Source organism: Ictidomys tridecemlineatus, chromosome 8 (assembly GCF_052094955.1).
Source record: "Ictidomys tridecemlineatus isolate mIctTri1 chromosome 8, mIctTri1.hap1, whole genome shotgun sequence".
In the NCBI taxonomy this organism is placed as follows: domain Eukaryota; kingdom Metazoa; phylum Chordata; class Mammalia; order Rodentia; family Sciuridae; genus Ictidomys; species Ictidomys tridecemlineatus.
This window is the reverse complement of record NC_135484.1, coordinates 33,237,166-33,259,727: the sequence shown is the minus strand read 5'-3', so window position 1 is coordinate 33,259,727 and position 22,562 is coordinate 33,237,166. Positions and strand designations below refer to the sequence as shown.

The following is a 22,562-nucleotide window of genomic DNA, read 5'->3' as shown; positions in this document are numbered from 1 at the left end:
AAATTCATCTCTAGGCTTTATATTAGTATTTAAAGATATTGTCTAATTTAAAGATATTGTCTGACTACAGACGTGAGTTGTCTAGGCTTGAACAAGTACAGAAAGGTGCCTGGGGGGACACAGCTCTGTGGGTGCATCATGATATTCACACCATTCATATTTTTCTTCCTTTTTATTGGTGCATTATAATTATACCTAACACTGGGCCACACCATTCATATTTAAGTGAGCACTTGAAGGTTTAAAGTTTTTACCTAGAGCTCATACATTCCCTTTTCCTTTTGTGTGTGTGTGTGTGTGTGTGTGTGTGAGAGAGAGAGAGAGAGAGAGAGAGAGAGAGAGAGAGAGAGAGAGAGAGAGAGAGATTGATTCCTGGTTCAGAAATAGATTTGCACCTTATAGTAGTGGTACCTCTCTTTTCTTTGAAGTTCTCTGGTCCTCCAGCTGTCCGCCTCTGGCCTTACGGTCTTCCCAACTTACTTGCTTGCATCCTTGTTCTGTGGCATTTTGAATTTATTTTTTGTGTGCTGAAGAACAGATTCTGCAGCTTCTTTCTAGTCAAGACTGTGTTTTTGAGCACTTCGCTATGGATGGTGTCATAGTCCCTACTGGTAGGGAAAGGCAGGGTCACCGGCTGACACAAAGCCTCAGAGCACAGGAGGTGGCTGCTCAGCGGTCACAGGAAACGGGGAGGCCTAGCTTTGCTAGGAGCTGTTTTGTGAATGTGGTCCACAGCGTGTGAGAGCAGAGGTTCAGCTTGACAGCAGGTGAGAGCAGAGGTTCAGCTTGGAGCTTTAAATGCTAGTCTCGTTCCATTCTAGGGGCTGGTTTCATTTCAAGGCTTGTCCTCAGTTCCTTGATGCAGTGCCTCACTTAGACTGTCTGATCTTCTTCCTCAGGGGACCAACCATTCCTGTGGCTGGTGAGCCTAGTCCCTTCCACTTCTAAGTTTTCTGATATGTTAAAGGGAGGAAAGGAAAGCCTCTGACCTAATTTACAGGTTGTTTTGAAGATGAAAGAGACTTAAGTTATGAAGTGTTAGCAGAAGGTGTTAGTGGTATCACTGCCCAAATATGGTGTTGCCTGGAAATGCCTGGTACTCAGCCCTCTTGTGTCCCGCAGCTTACAGAATAAGCTAGCTGTTTGCGTAGTCGTTCTCTGTCACTCTCATCTAAACTACTCTTAGATTATACTCTAAGACTCTAGATTCTAATATTTTCTAGTTTTATATCAATCCTTTCTTTCTATAACATTTTTGGTCATACTCAGAAATTTGGTAAATAAACAGTAAACCACATGTCAATAGTCTAAGAGCTTTGTGAAATAAAAGAGGAGAAAATAAATTCTGATATTTAAAAAACAAAAAACCAGTGAACAGAGGTTCCTGGTGATGTACCCTGGGAAGGGATGGTGTAAGACATTATTGCCAACTTCTTATGAGAGATTCAACACCTTTTGTGTGCTTTCATTGCCTTTTATAATTTGGAAGAAAAAGTACATGAAGCCTAATGGAATGTTCTTAAGGCCACTGAATTGGATACCTAAAAATGACTAATATAGTAAATATGGTAAATTATATGTAATTTACCACAATAAAAAATACAACCACAACCTGCAGATTATAAGAGTGGTTTACTGGGCATGTGCTGATGTTGCTCTTTGCTCCATGACAAAAAAAGACACCCTTGGTGTAAAGGAAAATTCCTGACTCATTCTCCCACCGCCTGTCTGGAAAGAAATCCTGATCAGCCAGGTGCCTTGGGCAGCTATTCTTGAACCTCCTTGGCTGCTTCAAGAATGAGTCCATCCCCTGACCAGCCAGCCCTCCTGGCCCTGTGTTACTTTTTCTGTAAACATACCTGTCTTTACTTTTTTTTTTTTTCCCAAAAACTAATATCTTCACATTTTAAAATTATTTTTTTGTTATCTTTAAAAATTTTTTTTGTTCTTTTTAGATATACATGGCAGTAGGATATATTTTGACATATTAAACATACATGGAGTATAAATTATTCTAATGAGATCCCATTCTTGTTGTTGAACATGATGTGGAGTTATACTGGTTGTGAATTCATATATGAACCCAGGAAAGTTATGTCTGATAAATTCTCCTCTTTCCTCCTCCTATTCCCTCCTACTCCCCTTTGTCTTCCTTCATTCCCCTTTGTCTAATCCAAAGAACTTCTGTTCTCCCCCCTCCTCCCACCCATTGCATGTTAGCATCTGCATATCAAAGAGAATTTTTGGCTTTGGTTTTTGGGGATTGGCTTATTTCACTTTCTTTCTTAATATTTCAATATTAGTTTGTCATTAGCACTTTTCCATATGTGTGTGCTCATGTGTTTGTCTACGTATCATTATTTTTGCAGTTTTATAGATTGAACCCAGACCCTTGCACATGTTGGGAAAGCACCATACCATGGAACAATATCCCTAGTCTTTTAAAATTGTATTTTATAATAGGATCTCACCAAGTTGCTAAGACTGACCTTGAACCTTCAATCTTACTGCTTCAACCTCCCAAGTAACTGGGATCACAGGCATGAACTACCATGCCCAATTATATCAGTTTTATTTAGTAGATTATTCTGATTTAAATGCTTAAATTGTGCAAGTTAAGTTTCTTAAAACTATATTGTAAAAATGTATAGATAGAAATAGACTTGCATATGTGCTTTAAAAACATTTCAAGTGTAGAAAAGTTTCAAGAATAGTACAGAATTTACTACCCTAGCTTGACCTAGAAACTGATTCAAGTTTGTCAGTTGTCCCAATGATATCCTTTATATCAAAAGGATTAGGCTTTGCATCAATAGCAGACCCCTATAGTCTCCCTCGGTTAAGTTGTCTTTGAGTTTTCTGACTTAATTTGTTTTAGAGTTACAGATAAATCATTTTATATATTGTTACTTGAGTACGACTGGTATTTCCTCATGATCAGAAGCAGATTATGCATTTTTTTCTCATTGCATCCTCTCAGGTGATACATGATGTCAGTTTTCCTATCATTAATTGATAATGGCCAAATTTGCCTGGTTTCTCACTAATGTAGTTATTTTCTTATTTGTAATTAATATGTATTTTTTTGGAGATACACTTTGAGATTCCTTAACTAACCTGTATCTCAGTCTCATTCACTAGTTTTGGCATCGGTTGATATTTCTAGTATGAATTATTATTCTAAGTTGATAAAATGTAATTATTCTTATTCCATAACTCTTTGTAATTATTTAACATTGTTCTGAAAAGACTAGCTTTCTCACTTTTGCTTTACTCATTCAGTTATGTGTTTGGACCCATAGATTATTATTTTTTAATCAGTGAGTGACATTATTTATTTTCATGTAAGATTTTTGTGAAATTTTAGCAATTGGGAGACCTGTCCCTTTGACATACCTTAACCACTTTTTGAGAGCATCATACTTTCTGGCTCAGCTTGCCTTGACCCAGTCCTACAGTCAAACATTTCTCCAGAGATCCTTGTGTTTTTTTGTTTTTTTGTGTTTTTTTTGGTGTTGTCAAAATTGAAATTTAGAAACTAAGATCTGATTGCTAGGTGTGCTTTTTGCTACTGGAGTGTCGCAGGCCTCTCAATGGACTTAGGAAATATATACACATATGTGAATATATACAAAAACTTAATATTTTGATTTGTTTCTGCATCTGTATATATTGAAACTATGGACTGATACTATTAGCTCTGATTCAAATCCAATACTGTTGGCTTCATTCCAGTTTTACTCTGTCCATATTTATGCCTTTCTTCTCTGTCTAGGAGAAACCTGGCTTCCATTATCTCTAATATGTTTACCTATTTTCTCAGTCCCCTTTGTGTAGCAAATTTCCTGTCCTACAGGGCCACCATTAATGTCTGCTCCTGCCTACCTAATGGATGTTAGGCTCTGGAGGAAACAAAAAGCAGTGGGAGAGAGGAAATGATAGTTATTTTTGTACCTTTTATTAATAATATTCTGTGATCTGTGTGTTTCCTTGACCTTATAATATGAGGAGGTATCTGGAATATCATATATTAACACGTATAAATCTTAAGTATTCTCTCTAATAAATCCTATTTCATGTGTACTTTACATTTTTGCATATTTCTATATTGAGTGTCTATTTAATTTGTTTTTCTACTTTCACATTTACAAATAATTATGCATTGTCTTCATACATATACATGAAATTTTGTCAGTAAGGTATACAACTGCTAGATTAAAATGTATTTGTGTGTCTTATGTCTAAACCTATCCTTTTTGAGAGTGTAAATGACACACACACATATATGTGTGTGTGTGTGTGTGTGTGTGTGTGTGTGTGTATATATATATAAAATTTTCATCTGAAAAATGATAGAGAAATCATGATCTAGATGAGAACAAAATGATTATTACAAATAGTTCTGAGTGTGTGACTGATTTAGAGATGTTATGTGCATGTGAATAAGAGTTGCCTAGATTATTATGGTAGCAATATTTCATAATTTTTTCATAGAGCATTTTGTTATTCTCACTATTGTTGGTTAAAACTCATAGGATATAATATTTTTGTTTTATTTTGTAGGATATCCAAATGTGAAACATTTTTCTTGGGATAAATATTTAGAAGAAACAAATTCTTTACCAGCTCCTGCAAGAGCTTTCAAAGTGGTGAGATGATGTGCTTTGCACTATATTTGTTTAATTTGTGTTGATGATATTATTTAGTCACTGAAATTTAAGAACAAAAAGAGGATGTCCTGGTAAACATTTGAGAAGAAAATAAAAGGATAAGTGAGATATTTTTAAAATTTAAAGATTTTGTAAGTCATAATTGTTACTGGCTTTTTGTTGTTGGTATACACACACACACACACACACACACACACACTTTCGTTTTACAGAAAAGGGCCCGGAAGCTTACAAAACATAAGCTTTGCATAGTCCTGCACCGTGCCCAGCTATCCCCTCACCTTCGGCTGCCTATAACATATGTCTGTGGGGTTTGAGGTAGAGGTGGCTCTGGGTCCCCCTTTTCCATTTCTGTCCTGTAGGATCTGTTGTATCTTGCTAATATTCTTTCTTTCTCTTTTTGAAGCTCTCTTCTGCTTTTTTCTCTCATTAACACTTCTTAGTCTTGGTGTCTTGTCTCAGCCACTTGAATGTTCTTCCTCCCCCTTTTAAAATTGGATTTTATGCTTATTGAGTTTTGCTGAGCTACCTCCAGCTAAAAATTGTCATCGTCCCTATAGCTAATCAAATAACTAAAATACCTTTGCTTCAGCCTTACGTATTCAGTCCACAGCTAGGCACTCAGACTGTTTCTCTTGCATATGTCCTTGGGATAGTAATTTTTGATAGGAATGGTGCCATCCAGAGCCAGTCTGGGAGCTTGAGAGTTTAAAAAGCTGATTCCCTAAATAGCTCAACTATTTCTTATTTTTTTGTAACATTGAGCCCACCTGCTCTTCCTCTGAATCTCACTTCATGACATTTTTGTTATGGCAGAAACCTCCACATGGATTCCAGAAAAAAATGAAGCTTGAGGTTGTAGACAAAAGAAACCCCATGTTTATTAGAGTAGCAACTGTCGCAGACACGGATGATCACCGAATAAAAGTAAGTACTCTGTGTGCTTTGATTTTGGCTTTTGTTACAAGGTGCCATGCCTGGAAACTTCAGAAAAATACTTGTAAAGTCCTGTATTTAAACAGTAGGAATAGGAATACGCAAAGTCAGTGACTATGCTTCTTGGAAAGTCAGCATTCATCCAAGTTTTTCTCCTTGAATCTACCTCAGACATTTTCTCTTTAATTTTAAGTGACAATTTAAGGTTTTGAGTATTTGGAGAAATGTAGATACAATAAACTAATGTTCTGTTCAAAAGAAAACATATCTTCATTCTTCAATAGTATGTTTTTCTAAAAATAATTAATGTTTCTTGTAAGGTGTGTTAGATGTAGTCTTTTCAGAAGAATATACTGTCTTTGAATACAGGACAAATAAAGATAAATAGCTTGATAAATAAAAATGGAGATTCATAAAAACCTCTTATAAGGCAAGCGAAAATTGGGGAAGGTGGGTTCAGTTTGTCGAGTGTGGTGCAGCGAGTATAGGGTTCCTGGTTAGGGGCACTGTTGAAGGTTTTATCTGTTTCTGGCTTCAACATTTACTTCCCTTTTTAACCAGAACAGTATCCATTTTCTTCCTTCATGGGATTGTTTGGAATTACTGTTCGGATAATAATAGTTATAACAGCAAGACATTCGTCGTACATGGCATTTTACAGGGTAGCAGTGTTCTTGCATTAGTTGACATTTGTAGTAATTGCATCGTGGCGAGATGTGTGCTGTCATCCCTATTTTATTAATGAGTCAGGGACTCAGAAAGATTAAATGAATTACTTTATTCATTACTGGCAGTGGCAGAACTAAGTCTCAGTTCCATGCTATAGGAGCCTTAATCATAAGCTCATTTAAAAAAGAAAATCACATCCTCCACTAACTAATGAGATAACGTATGAGAAAATAAATTTCAAAATAACATGAAAAAAAACAAACCAATGTAGTATTTATATAAAATAGAAATTTTAATGTTGAATTGTACTTAAGGTTACATAATCATGTAACATTTGTGAAAATTTTAGAAATAATGTGAGGCCTGTGTTAATCTTTTTCAAGTGCATTTTCTTATCACTTGTGTTTGGTTCTGGTGTAAATCATAAAGTAATCAGAATATTTTAGATGTAGAAGTATTTTTAAAAACAATATAGACCAGCAATAAAAAAATGTGAAATTAAGCATGATACTATCTTTATAAGTCAGTTTGCACAGAATTGAAAAGTACAACTGATTTTAGTTTAGGTGCATGAAAAGTTGTTCTCACATAATGACTGGTAGGAAGATAAATATCCCAGCTGTTATGAAGAAAAGTTTTGGCACCAGAATCTTAGAGTATTTTTCATTCTTTAATTCAAGAATTTTAGTCATAGGAATTTATGTTGGGGAATAACCAAAAAAAGGAGGCAACAACACGCTGGTTTAACACCAAGGACAACACAGGCACCAATGGCAAGATAAAGTACATCTACATGATGTTAAAATGAAGCATTTCAGATGCATGTTTAATATTGAGAAGTAAAAAGTTCAAGTTTAACATTATGTATAATATTATTTGATTTTTTTCTTTTTATTCTGAAGAACAGTTAGAAACAGTTCTGGAAAAAAACATACTGTAGTAATAACAGTGCTTATCTCAGGGTGCCAAGATTAATAAATCATTAGGTTTCTCTTGTTAATGGTTTCAGGAACATATATTAGTTTCAGAATAAAAAAAAATTAGGTTAACTCTTTGATTTTTACATATGAGGAAATTTTGTCCCAGAGACATTCAACACTCTCAAGTAGAGGACTCAGTTAACAGGAAAGGTTTAGGCTAGAATCCAGCCTTTTACTTGAAGCTGAATCCTTCCTCCAAAACAACATCCTTGGCAGTACTTGACACCCCCCAAAAGAACTGGCTGTGAGCTGTACAGTTGATGAAAACCTTTGCATAATTACTGGAATGAATGTCACAGCTGAAAGTGAACACTGTACAAATATCTTGGTATGTATCATCACCTTTAAAGGTCAGTAAACAGGGGCAGTGACTCACTTCCAGATTCACTGGAGGTTGTAAAAATATAAAAGGTTTCAACAGTAGGAGTTTTTCTAATAATATGAGAGGTGATACAACAGGAAAGCTTATTCTTTTTTTGCAAAGGAAGAAAAAGAAGAGGAAAATATATACTTAAGTCATTAGTGTGGTTTATTATTTTAAGTTTCTCAGAGATAAAATCAAGTCTTAAAAATCTCAATGTTTAAGTTAAACAATATATAATATTCCACACTTTGGGCTATTATAATAAAAAGTTTTAAAATCTGATATTTTATCAGACCATCTTGATGAAAAACATTCAGAATGGTGTTTTCCTATCATATGTTTTTGTAACAGAACATAATTCAGTCCTTCTCCATCCATTCCAGTCCCCAGTCTGGCTCCCCAGAGGCAAGAACTTTCAGCACTCTTGGTGGTTGCTTATGATGTTTTATCTACAGTTTTCTAAAATATTATATATCCTGGCATTTCTCAGTTCACCAGTTTTAAGTAAGGCTTCTTCCTGTTATGATAGTTCAGGATTTAGATTTTTTACCACACTTTTTTATTATGCATTATACTTGTACATATTGATGGGATGTGTTGTTATGTAATCGTACATGAACACATATGACAAAATTATCTGACCAATACCACTCCACAACATTCCCCCTTCCCTTTCTGTCCTCATCCTTTGGTCCCTTTCCTCCACTGATTTCTCTTTGATGTTTAGGAGATCCCACATCTTTGTTTTCCATTTTTGTCTCTAGCTTCCATGTAAGAGCTTTCATCTTCTGAATTTGACTTATTTCACTTAACCTGGTGGTATCTAGTTCCAATTATTTCCTGCAAATGACATAACTACATTTCTCTTTATGGCTGAATAAAACACACACACACACACACACACACACACACACACACACACACACCATTTTCTTTATCCATTCATCCTTTGATGGACAGACACCTAGGCCAGTTCCAAGTTTGGCTATTGTGAGTTGTGCTGCTCTAAACATGGGGATGCACATATCACTGCAGTGTGATTACTTTAATTCTTTAGGATAAATATCCAAGAGTGGTACAGCTGGGTCATATGGTGGTTCCATGCCTAGTCTTTTGAGGAACCTCCATAATGATTTCCATAGCCGTTATACTAATTTATTCTCTCATCAATGGGATTTATACCTTAAGCCATTCTTATTTTCCCTTATTCTTTCAGCAGTACAATATTGGTTTGGTTTTCTTTCCTTTTTCTCCTTCACTCTTCTCATTATGAGTTAGTACTACTGTGCCAAGTAGTCTTTTCTTAAGACTTTTTGTTTTTCTGAGCACCGATAATCTCTTCATAGTTTATTTTATTTTTTAAATTTTCCGCTTCCTCATGAATTTTTTAACAAATGCTCCAGTATTTGTGATTGGAGTCAGAAGCTCAAGTGTGTTTTTCTTTTCTTTCTTTCCTTGAAATCTTTTCCCCACAGCTCAGCAGCTGCCTCTTGAGTGGATATAGTCTAAGCCTGGGACTTCTCTTTGCTGACACACGACTAAGTTGTATTTCATTTTCCTGAAAATCTCAAAGTCTAGTCATGCACTTTGATTCTCTTTGTGTACACTTATCTTGCTGAAGCATGTCTTTTTGTGTCTTCCTAAGAAAAGGGGGTGTAAGAAGCGGATTTTTTGACTCCTTGCATGTCTGAAGATGCCAGCGTGCCAGCTTTGTGTTTGACTCTTACCATGACTAGGCGAGATGTTGTGGGTAAAGAGCTGTTCCCCCTGGGGTGTTAAGAACACAGTTCTACCTTCCTCTCAGACATGGCATTGGGCTTCGGCACACCCAGGCCCATTCTGATTCTGCCTGTTTGGGCGATGTTCCTCTTGACTGGAAGCTCTCAGGTCCGTCTTTGCCTGACGGATGTTCTGATGCTTTGTGGTAGTGTGCCTTGTTGCAAGGGTCTTCTCCTTTGTCAGGCAGAGTACTTGTGCATTTTCACCATGGAGCTTCATGTCCTTCAGTTTTTGGAAATGTTCTTCTATTGTTGTTTTGATACCTTCCTCTTCTCTCTGTTCTTTCTAGAAGTCCTGCTATTCTGGTACTGCACTGGGTTGACCCTCTTATTTCCTTCTTTCTTCTGCAAGTCTTTCTCTCTCTCTTTATTTTTTTTAATTCTAAGTGCTTATAAATACTGAGCCTATTTTCCAAACCTCCTATTGCATTTTAAATTACACCTGTGGTTTTTAAAAAAAAATTTAAGATTTTTTTTTTCTGGTCCTCTTCTTTTTCAAATAGTATCTCTTTTTATATCTTGTCCTAGTATTATTTTTTTAATCTGAGGATACAAGTGATGGTTTTTCTTCTGTTCCTTGCTTATTTCCTGCAAATTTCTTTCTTAATTAGTGTGGTCTCTGCTTTCCTTGGCTCTCCTCAAATGTCTAGTGATCCTTGATTCTGTTCATATTAAGAAAGAGATACCATACGTTGCCTGCTTTCATGGGTAGACTTAGAGTTGCTCCTCCTCTCTGTGGGGACGTGTTTATGACCTCCCAGTAGTGGTCAGGGCACAGATAGTACTGACACCCCCCCCCACACACAGTTTTTCCCATATGTATCTACTTGTGGTTAGTTTACTTTATAAACTAGGGACAGCATAAGAGATTATTAACACTACTTGCTAATAAAAATAGAACAGTTTTAAGAAGATCTCACAATAAAAGTTATGTGAATGCGGTTTCTCTCTCTCCCCTTCTCTTTTTAAAAATATTGAATTTACCATGTAATATTTTTGACCACTGTACCTAAGGTAACTGATAAAGGGGAAATCCTGGGTTGACTGGTAGGTTGCGCCATGGCATAGGAAAGCAAAGAGGCAGGCTTCTCCCAGAGAGATCCCCACCTTTGGCATCTGGAGCCTATCGGTTTCTGCTGGTCTGCAGCTGGGGGAAGGCTGAACTTGGCTGCTGCTGGGAGAGACGATCCATGTTGTACTTCATCACATGCCCATGATGGTTTTTCTCTAGAAAGCAAACCTTTGCTCATTTGCAGGGTGGCTGAAAAGGGCCTTGCCAAACTGGGTGGAGTGGAGGAGCAGATATAAAATTCTAAGCAGTCCCATATTCAGAGTGGAAACCAGTCTTGCCCTTTTTGAGACCCTTCTCTTCACCCACCTGTGGTATCCAGCCCACGTCCTCCTTAGCTTCTGCAGGGGAATGGAGTAGCTCTGTTCTGATCCCCTCTGCAGGCACCCGAGTTTCAGTCCTCCACTCCCCTAAGTAATTCAGCACCTCCTTGGCCTGTTTTTTCCTCCCAGAATCATCATTGTCATTTCCCAACTATCAGCTGCTTTCCTTTCTAGTTTGTCCTTGTGGGTTGATGCCTTTTCAAGTATAACTTGAATTTCAGGAGAGACTGGAGGTAAGTTCCTGGGTCTTCAGTGTGTTTACTGAGTTGCCTTCACATGAACAAAAGCTGGCCAAATCTTTTCTTGTTTTTAAAGAAATAGTGTGCTTTCTAAAAACATAACTTTTAATCTTGAAATTGTCACTGTATACAATTTAAAGGGTTTAAATTATACTTCTAGGTGAAAAATGTATCCAGTTTCCTAAACTATGGTTTTAAACAGTTACATTATCTGTTCTGTGCTCTGATCAATAATATTGTTTCCCTTAGAAATATAATAAAATTCAACAGTGTTGCTGAATTGTTTTTAATTCAGGATTGTTACAATAGAATAGTGTCCAAATAATTTTATATTTCTCTTTTGTGTTTGTAAAATTTGTAAATGTGTCATATGATATGTTTATGTGTCTTTCTCTGCTGCCGTTCTTGTTAGGCCTTTGGCTTTATTTCAGGGTAGTACCCAGCAAAAGGAGAATGGTTACTAAACGTTTCTATAACATGATGTTTTTGTTTGTTAAAAAACTGTTAATATGCTACAGACTGAAGTCTTAAAAGTTTTCAAAGATGAAATGAAACTATACAAACTTACCTAATGGTTTTTTAAATTTAGGCTTCTAAAGTTAGAATGTTAAGATTAATACTTATTTTTGTGCATATTTATATAAATCTGATAGTATATTTCTGAATGCATTTGTTCTTGATTTCTAAACTAAATTTTATACATGAAATTTTAGCCTCTAAAAGTCTTCAGATTGTCTACTAGCGTAGTTTGTTGATGGTATTAGATCTATCTTCAGTGTCTAAGGTATATTAATCTTAGATCACCTTTAAATTGCCACACTGAGATGTCAGTTTAGATGAAAACTTGGAAAGGATATGGTATCACTAGATATAATAGCTTCAATATAAACATTATTTGTATTTATACCTGAGGAGAATTAAAAAGAAACCCTTTGATCTGTGATGCTGTTAAGATTTTTGGAGACTATATTGCCATACAGTAATGTCCTACTTAGTATCATTGGGTCTCAATTCTTAATGCACATCAAAGTTACTAAGAAGTTTAGTAAATGACACACAGGTGGACACAACCCAAGCCAGACCTGTGCAGTAAGAACCTCCAGGGTGGGCTCTGCCTTTTTCTCCCTCTTCTCTTTTCCCCCCAGTATTCATAGATAATTCTGGTGTGTATCCAGGGTAGAGAGTCACTTGTCTTGTTGAGGATTGGAGCTCATTTACAAAAGACAGATACTAAATTTTTTGAAATTTTGTTGTTTACAATAAAGGGAGCATGAGTTATGTTAACACTGATTCCTATGTAAAAGAAAGAATCTAGGGATGGCAAGATCAAAATAATTAGAGTTTCATGTCTAGTACAACAAAGATGATCTACTCTGATGAATTGAAAATTAGAATCCTTAAAACTTACTATAATGTCATAAATTATGATTACTCATTTATTGGTAGATTTTTTTTTAAAGAGAGAGAGAGAGAATTTTGATATTTATTTTTTAGTATTTGGCGGACACAAAATCTTTGTTTGTATGTGGTGCTGAGGATCGAACCCGGGCCGCACGCATGCCAGGCAGGCGCGCTACCGCTTGAGCCACATCCCCAAGCCTATTGGTAGAATTGATGTTACAAATTTGTGTTTTCAGAAGATTATCATGAGTGTCATTCTTAATGTTATTATTTTTGATCAGAGGAAAGGGTGGTTTTGAGTTAACTAAGAATGCTGTTTATATTCAGTGTATGTGAGTGATGAATTATTTTATTTCTGATTCTTAAGTTCTAGGTCTAGTTTTTCCTCATAACTAGCTATATGACTGTCAGCTAAGTAATTAATCTTTAAGAGTCTCTTTTCCTTGTTAAGATCTTATCTGTGATTTCTTCCAGGCCTGGAATTCTGTGAGGCTTTGAATCTGGTGGGGGTGGGGTGTAGGGGATAATTTAAGCTTGAGAAAGTGGATTCATTGCAGAGGACATTATTTTGAGCCCATAAGTATGTACTTTTAATAATTGCATACTATTTATCCTGTGAACATATCATAATTTATTTTGCTAGTTTCCTGATAGTCGATCGTTGGGTTACTTCTAGTTGTTTTCTATTACAAATTGTTTTGTTGAGATGATCAAGTCAATGATGATGTATTTTTGTTGATTGTTTTTGCCAAATATCTCTCAAGAAGTGTCTCACCAGTTAACACTCCTATCAGCAGTCTATGGGAGTGCCCGTTTATTCTCATAGTTAACCAGCAATAGGAGTCACCAAAATGTGAGCATTTTTAGTTTTGGCAAGCTGGTGAAGCATTGCATCTTGTGGCTTTGATTTGTAGGGTTTTTTTTTAGTTTTAAGTGAAATTGTCTCTTCATTTGTTTACCAACCACTTATATTTATTTTCTTGATAATGAGCTGTTTCTGTCTATCATATTTCTGTTGGGAGTTTTAATTTTTTATATTGATATATGTTTTAATAAAGATTAAGGAAGAAGGTACTTGATCACCTGGGTAATTTGTGTGTTTTTCAAGTTTCTTGTGGGTCTTCCGTCTTGTTGTGGTTGTATTTGCCACTCTGAAGCTTTACATCTCTTACGTAGTCAGATTGATCAGTCTTTATTTTTTAATGGGTTTGAGTTTGGTGACTTGTCATGATTACAAGTAAATACTCATGCAATCTTCTACAATATTTGTTGTTCAGCTTTTAATATTTGAATTTTTAATCCATTTGGCATATATTGCCTTAGAAGAAGTTAGAGATCTGTAGACTTTAAAAAAGAAATCACTGAGGGGGGAAAAGGTAAAATATATAAGGCATTTCAGTATTTTCTCTCATTTTAAAAGATCAAAAAAATATATGCTACCTAAAAGATGTAACTCATTCCTAGTGACATTGACTGAAAGGTCAGCTGCCCTTTTACATGGTGACCAATAAAGTTGACAACACTGACCTCTTTGTATCTTTGAGAGATATTGTATTGATTTACAAGGGAAAAAAAGATATTTAAAAATGCATTTACTGGAGAGGTATTTTGTATATATTTGGATATATTTGCAGGAGGGCATTGAATTCTTTTGTAAAATCCTTAGTTAACATCTACTTGGAAGGTCTTCCTCTACACTCTTCCTTTCTGTCTCCCCTTGTTTTTTTACCTGTTTTTTTTTTTTTTAGTTGTTTCAGCAATATTTATTGGGTGTTCAATGTGGATCACAGGAAAATACTGTAATACTTGCTGTACTCACGTTACTTATAATGTTGAAAGATATGCATAGTACACCTGTAGAACTGATGTTCAGAAGCCTTTGGTATTTTTTGCTTAGATACTATGTTGAAGGTATTTAAAGGGCCTTTGGTCTCATGGTATGAATTTGTAAGTTAGGAGAGTGTATATAAAGTTATGCTATGGGCAGAACTTCTACCATAGAAATTTTTGTGACCATTAATGTCCTGTTCTGTTCTATAGGTTCACTTTGATGGCTGGAATGGATGCTATGACTACTGGATAGATGCAGATTCTCCTGACATTCACCCTGTAGGCTGGTGTTCCAAAACTGGACATGCTCTTCAGCCTCCCTTGAGTAAGAGACACAGGATAACTTGAACAAATATTTCCATTTGTTTTTGTAGCAAGCGTAACGTAATTTTTTAAAATCCCTTTCCCCTTCTCTTTTTATCTCTACTGAATATTTCTATACTATATAATCCTTTTTTATTAGATTTTTAATTATCATAGTCACAAAAACATAAAGGGAAAAAAAACAGTGCCTGGAAAAGTATATAGATATTCCTTTAATTTTATTAAAAAATAAGCATTGCTTTCTAAAATTAGTGCTTTGTGAGGCAACTCATACCTGTAATCCTCATGAGTTGGGAAGTTGAGACAGGAGAATCTCAGTTCAGAGCCAGCCTCAGCAACTTTCTGAGACCCTATCTCAAAATCAGAAGAGCTAGGGGTGTACCTTGGTGACGGAGCGCCCCTAGGTTCAATACCTAGTACTGCCCAAAATAAACAAACAAAAAACCCTACAACAACACAACAAAATATATACAATGCAGTACACACACACACACACACACAACATACTACTTTTTGAAAGACAGTGTGTCAGAGTATCTAAATTTAATGTACAACCCTAATGTAGACCTTATAAGTTTTGCAAAATGTTACCAAAAGAAACTGGGCAGCGTAAATGAGATCTTCCTCTGTATTATTACTTACGACTACATGGGAATCTACATTTATGTCAGTGAACATTTCAGTTTAATTCAGTTTTTAAAAACAGATGAACAGAGTATTTAACATATCATGGTCTCAGTTTTGGAGGAGGATAAATAACTTTTAGAAAAAAACATAGGAAATATGATATACTATAGTCAGGTTTTTAAAAAATATCAATGTTCTTTATTTAGTTTACTTTTGGTTATTGCTTATAAACTGCTTATGGGCACAACAACACAGGTACATGTATTCATTGCAGCAAGTCTAAAATAACAAAACTTGGAAATATTGTTTAAATAAATTGTGATGTACCATACTACAGACACTGTACAGAATTCATGAAGAAAGTTAATATTGCCACAGGAAGATTTATAAGACAAGTTAAAAACCAAAGGAGAGTGTTTCTGAGCAGTACACATCTGTATTATACCTTTTATATGGCAAAACAAAACCAGAAACTTGATACATGTGCATATACACATATAGATTGAATCTGAATGTTTAGAGGCACATTAGGGAGGGTAAAGCTTCCCCTATGTGGCCCAGATGAAAGGTCAGAATACAGAGAAGAGCCAGAAAGGGGGTTTGTAATCCTTATCCTGTATTGTTACATAGTGTTTGAAGTTTTCACAGTGTGTGAGTATAGGTAAATTATATTATCTACTTGATAAATATTGCTTAAAATTTTCTCATTAAGATTTATCTTATGTAATTGATGGAATTCTGAGAGAGATCAGAGTTTACCATTTCACTATTGAAGAAAGAAAGATAAATCATGTGGACTAAAGGCAAATTGCAAACTCATGTTATTTGAATCACCTGTAAGTTATTTCTTATTTATCCACTTCTATAAGTTTGTATAGGTTGTGAATGAAGTCAATGAGAAAACTCCATAAAAATAGAGATTTTTAATATGGTTTTAACTTTTATAGAATCTGCTTGTTTTTCTGTTTTGTATATGTTGATTCAAAAATTGAATTTTTAAGGACTTTTTTCTTCCCCTTTTCTGATCCTAAACATTTAATTCTTACCGATGTCTGCTTAACATTTTGTCCCACTTTCTTTTTCTATTAATTTTATTTTAAGGCCCATTAGAGTTAATGGAAGCTTCAGAACATGGTGGATGCTCAACCCCAGGATGTAAAGGGATTGGCCATTTTAAGAGAGCCAGACACCTGGGCCCTCACAGGTAAGTGCTCAGCATACACTATGCTCATGTGACACTTATTTTCTTTCTCTCTCTCTCTCTCTCTCTCTCTCTCTCTCTCTCTCTCTCTCTCGGTAGTTGTAGGTGGACATAATACCTTTATTTTTGTTAATTTATTTTATTTACTTATTTTTCTGCGGTGCTAAGGATTGAACCCAGTGCCTCACATATGGTGAGTGCTCTACTACTGAGCCATAACCCCAGCCCTTCACATGACAAATGCTTAAATGGTCATATGATGGCTTCCTGTTCTGTGTGTGTGTGTGTGTGTGTGTGTGTGTGTGTGTGTGTATGTAATGATTTCATTCTAATAGATGTGAACTAATTTTAAATTTAGATTCTATAAGAAACATGGTTACCATGGTGACTGTGTAAAATTGAAGCATATCTGAAGTTAAATCTTGCTGGGAGAAAAATGCACTCATTGTTTAAAATAGATTTACTCCAGCTATTTGGCTTTTTGTGGCATTCTGCCTTGTTTTATAGATGTGTGGCTTCTAGTTGTTTTAAGTTTGTCATTAGTAATGAGAAGGGGCCTTGTTGAAAATATTTGGTAAAATATTATGTGATTGGGTGACTTAATAGTTTGAATAATGAGAGGTTAGAATATTGTGGATTATCAGTGAAGATCACAGAAAAGCACAAATATAATTAAACGTGAGAAAGTGGAGTTGAGAAGTGTTTTTCAATATTTTTCTCTTGCTCATAACTAAAAGGAAACTAATCTCTACATTTAAATTTAATGTTATTGTTTAATTGATTTGGTGATCTTTGTAGATATTCTGAAAATATTAGTAAAATACCAATAAATTCTTGTGATTTAACTGGAACTTTCCAAGGAACAAAAACATCATCCATTTGGTGTGTATTAAAATAATAATTTGTCAGTGTGTTACAAACTCATGTTATTTGAAATACCTACTATGACAAGTTATTTCTTATTTATCTAGTTCTCCAAGTTTATATAGGTTGTAAATCTAGGTCTTTAAAAATTCTGAAAATTTTCTACCTAATCCTCCAAGTATTAAAGGAATTGCAAGATTGGTATAATTATTTTCTCCTGGGTATAGTTTCCTCTTTCTTTCATCTCTGTGACCTCTAATCATGCTTATCTTCTTTTTACAATACTCTTCCCCATTTCTTATGAGGATCAGTATGTCCCAGAATAAAAAATCTGAACAGAGGATGATGATTCCATTTGCAAGTATCCATTTAGCAGTCCTTTTTTGGATTAATTTACTGGATTAATTTAAACTGAGTTTAAAATACTACATCTTGGAAGTTATTAAATATTGCCTAGTGAAAGCAGCTGAATTTTTCAGGCATTTATATAAGTCTAAATACCAGAAACAATTCATGAGCATGCTAATTTGCCATTGTACATTTAGTAAATTTTTTGTGAGCAGCCAATAGAACAATGAATACATATCGACCATTTATTTACTCTGTGCAAGGGATTGCCCTAATTGTTCTACATGTATTGGATAGCTTTCCAGAACAACCCAATGATATCAGAGCTGTTACTTTCCCACAAGATTTGGTGAGACCGCTGAGACACTAGAGAGGTTTCATAACTCGCCTTATAGCTGGTTTGATGGGAGCATTGTATAGCTTGAGGCTCTGTATTCTTTACCACTCCCCCTGGCTGCTTTTCAAGGCACTACTCCATGAATCATCATCTACCTAGCCTTCAAAGACTCATGTACTGATGGAACTAGATAGCTATACACAATTTAATTAAAATATAAGATACAAAACAGTAATTAATGTTGAAGCTTTGTCACATTTACCTTAGCACTATACAATCCCATGGCATTCAGTGGACTAAAGGCAAATTGCTCAAATGTGAAGGAAAAGAATAAAGAAATTCAAAATACAGGTGAACACTGACAGTGTGCTGTTGGGATGCCATTGAATTTTTATTTGATCTTTGGTGGTCAGGGGCCTCTGGACAGAGGAATGCAGTTCACAGAATGGGTGGGAGGCTCCACCTTCTGCCCAAGTGCCCTCTGCTCTTCTCAGCCTTTGGACCGGGTTTTCCTAGGATCCCTGACGAGGCTGTCCTATTTTCGACTCCCAGTGTTCTTTATTCTGGCAGGATATTAATCCTTAAAAGGCCAGCCTGCTTTCCGTTTCTTTAGTAGGCTCATGGAATAGCTTGCTGCATCATGGATATTCTTTGAAAGGTTCATTTCACTGGCACTTATTTTTGTCCTTGCAGAGAATGCTGCGTTTAGGAAAACATAATGAGAAAATTCTCTCTGGATTAATTTACTGAGAAACTGCATAAATCAAAACATGCATTCTTTGCTTAGATAACAAGGAAAGATGCTCTTTTAGCATGAATATAGTCCGTTTTGTGCACACATAACAGAAAGGCTGTGTTTTGACTAGCATTTGTTGCTATCATCTCTGAAGATTATAAATTGAATTTGATCCAAGAAGTGTTAGAAACAGAACATGCATCTCAGTAATGAAGTTTGAGAATGTGACCTTTTTTTTAGGAATAAAAATGATCAGTGAGAGTGTCAGATGTGGGGTACCATGTTTTCTAGGGATATTCCTAGCCATATTGCTTAATTCTAACCCCCTAGTAAAGCAGCATTCATAGCAGTAATTTGGTAGGATGTAGCAGAGATTTCCCACACACTATTCCAAGGACTCACACATTTGACCTGTTTAATATGCTCCTCAAGTCTGTGAATTGGGCACCATCTTATAGATGTGGTAGCTGAGGTGTGTGCCCAGGAAGAGTGTCAGAAGAAGCAGGATTCACCTCAGCCCTGATGGGCATCTGTGTCTCCGCATATGTCTATATGTTGGCTTTCCTGATAGAGCCTGTCTTGTGTTTTTTTTGTCAGGACAGAGTGTGAGAATGATCATAGGAACATTTAAATGTTCATAGGAACATTTAAACAAGATCTTGCCTGATTATTTAAATAAATATGCTTCCATTTATAAAGTTTTTAAAATGGCAATGGAAAGTAGTGAGTCAGGTGGTCCTTTCACCTTACCTAATGAGCAGACCATTGTTACCTAGAAAAAATAGCCCCCCTGAGAGGGACCATTAGGCAAGTATTTGTCTAAATGGCTGATATGGAATTATTTGCTAATGGAGCCACATGCAGCCTAATAGAACCCTTAAAAGAGAGAACAGTGTAATCCTATGTTCTATTCCTCTGCTCTGAAGAATTGTGTAATGGAATACACATACATTGTTTATAGAATGAAACCTTACTAAGGTTTTGTCACTAGAAGCTTAATACGTGAAAAACTAGAAATTATTACATGTATTATAAGAATGTAACTCTTTGTATCAGTGACTTTTCAAAGTTCATGTACAATTTAAAAAATAACTTCTATTTATACATTACAGAAGAAATAGTAAACAGAATACTCAGCATTTCTAATATGATAAAAAAAAATCACAAATCTCTTGTGTTCCTTTAAGCAGGAGACATAGGAGTGACCTTAATTCCTTGAAAACATGATTATTTATGAATTGCAGTATAATTCTTATCCTAAGGGGGAGTCAGTGTGGATGGGTGAGGTACTGAAATACATGGCATATGTCTGTGTGTTGGCTTGCCTTGAAAGGCATCAGGTAAGAATTATTTTACAAAGTTCCTTGACCTTGAGCCAGTGCTTCACCTTTCTCTGTCAGTGTCCTTATTTGTAAAATGGGTGACAGTAGTATCTGACTACTAGGAGGATGTGATAAAGTACTTGGAACAGTACCTGGTACTTAGTAAGTGTGTGGTACGTTTGAGCTGCGTACATCTAGAGAACAGGTGGCAGCTTCATGCTTACAAGATGGTACTTTCACATCCATTTCATTGTCATGGCTTAGGAATAAGAAAATTGTTCAACATTCCCATGCACTGTTTACCAGTATGGCACAGCAGTTAAGAGACAGCCAGAGCTCATGGTCAAACTCCACCAAGAACTATTTGAGTGACACTGCCCAGTTGCCCTGTACAAGCCTTAGTTTCTGCATCTGCTAAAATGAATATGGTAGTAGGAACTACTTCCTAGGGTTGTGAGAGATGAATTAGGTAAGACAAATAGAGCACCTAGCCTGGTAAGGTGCCCAGAGAGGTCACAGTTTACTGAGGATGATAAAGAAATAGCCTGGAAAGTTGTGCTTGATCCTTACTGAGTGGAGGACAGAGCGGCAGAGAGCATTTAGAACCAGGCTGCCTGCTCTCTTGCACAGCATGCCATCCCTTTAGGGCTGTGGCTGCTTGTGTTTTGTGGCATCCCCTTTCTTCATCACCTCCTGCTTCAGTAGCCAGTGGCATCCTCCTCCACCCCACAGGAGCGGCAGGATGGATGGTGTGCAAGCATTTTTTATTTTTCTCGGGGCTCAAAAGAAGTGAAAGGGTCAGTGTAAAGTCAATAGCTGATCATCACAGGGCTCCCTGGGTGGGTGGTGTTTACCTGCTCATTAGTAAATTTCTGCTGAGAGCCTGTGGTTATTTTCCCTACTTTGGATTGAGAATTTTGAGATTCCTTTCTGGGCTCTGGCAATCTGTTGCCCCAAGGAGAGAGAGAAAGAGAGACAGAAAGAGATTGATTTGGATAGTAAGCATCATCTGACCAGCATTTCTGCTTTTCTCTTGGCTACCCAAGTTTACAAAGGTCATCAAGAAATATCTGTTCTTCTTTCATTTATTCAATAAATATATGAAGTCCTGCCCTGAAGAGCATGTAATGTAAGTCATCTACTCTGTGCCTATGATGTTTAGCTGGGGACCCAGCCATCTAAGAATCCTGCAAGTCTTTGTGTTATTGGGACTGTGAACAGGACCTGTATGTTCTTTTATTTGCTTTGTGTCCCGTCACATTCCAAGGTGATCTGTTGTTCACTGATCGCAAAGCCACAATAAGTGAACTTAACAATAAGTGAAACTTGATGATTGTGCTATTCTAGGATTAGCAGCATATTGTCAAAAGAAACAAAAACGTTGTCTTTGAATTTTTTTTCTTCTCTTCTGTTGTCAGAAAATCCAAGTAGATAAATTTGCAATAAACATATAAAATAAGAGGAATCAATGATGGTTAAGATCTGAGGCAGGTTAATGTGTTTCCTTTGTCAGAAAAAGAGAATAGGCCAGCCATACAGTAGTGGATGCCTGTAATCCCAGTGGCTTGGGAGGCTGAGGCAGGAGGATCGTGAGCTCAAACCAGCCTTAGCAACTTAGTGAGGCCCTACGAGGGAACCTGTGTCTAAATACAAAAAAAGGGCTAGGGATGTAGCTCAGTGGTTAAGTGCCCTTGGGTTCAATCCCTGTTACCAAAAAAGAAGAAAGAAAAAGAGAACAGGAGTTAGCAGGAGGAGCTAGTTCTGTTTTTACTCTTCAGGGATGGGGGACAGGGAGCAGGATTTACTAGAGATGATAAATTTTGGTCTTAAACATATCTCTTATTAGGTGACTTAGGATATCTGAGTAGAAGCATTTTGTAGACATTTGGATTCTGCCTGAAATCAGGATCAGTGAAAACAAAACCCATCCGGGTTTTTCATCTTGAGAAGTGGTATGAAGGCAAGTCAGAGTTGGCATCTGCACCTCTATGAAATTGAGGAATAGGTCGGAGTGTGGCAGGGAGCCTGTGGTCAGTGGCATGAGTGTTGTGGCCCAGGAGCCCCATCCTATGCAGACCATTTTAAGGGACTATGCTGGTGCACCCTGCTCTCTGCCCAAGCCTAATCCTTCAGCCTTCCTCTGTATTCCTCTTCTCAGTAAGATGAATAAAATAGAGCACTCATTCTGCTGAGCTGCTTCACTACTATATGACCTTGGACAAGTAGTATTTCTGCTTGGATGGCTAATTCCTGATATGCCCCATATCTACTTATCCCTAGTCATTCTTATCTCCAAAAAAAGGACAAAAGTGGTGTTTCTGTTACCACCAGTTCTTCAAGCCAGAAACCTAAAGGCTGTTTTTACATGCCTTCCCTTGTTCACTCACAGGTCACGTTGGGATCACAGAAGACACTATGGTGGTCCTTTTCACTTTTCCTCCATTTCGGCCACATATATGCACATCTCCATCGTGTCTTTACTCTTAAATTCTTACCTTGCTCCAGTTTTGCCCCCTTGAGATCTAGCCACAAGGCAGCCTGAGT

General features: G+C 36.4%; 1 protein-coding gene across 18 annotated transcripts in view; it reads left to right on the top strand.

The window, feature by feature from the left end:
* Window positions 1-22,562, top strand: part of L3mbtl3 (L3MBTL histone methyl-lysine binding protein 3) — a 110,840-nt gene that overhangs the window by 59,283 nt on the left and 28,995 nt on the right. For all 18 annotated transcript variants that reach the window (XM_078019173.1, XM_078019177.1, XM_078019178.1 and 15 more), the window contains 4 exons: window positions 4,564-4,649; window positions 5,487-5,597; window positions 14,470-14,584; window positions 16,312-16,414. In XM_078019173.1, coding sequence (XP_077875299.1) covers window positions 4,564-4,649; window positions 5,487-5,597; window positions 14,470-14,584; window positions 16,312-16,414 — 415 coding nt within the window. The remainder of the gene's footprint in view (window positions 1-4,563; window positions 4,650-5,486; window positions 5,598-14,469; window positions 14,585-16,311; window positions 16,415-22,562) is intronic.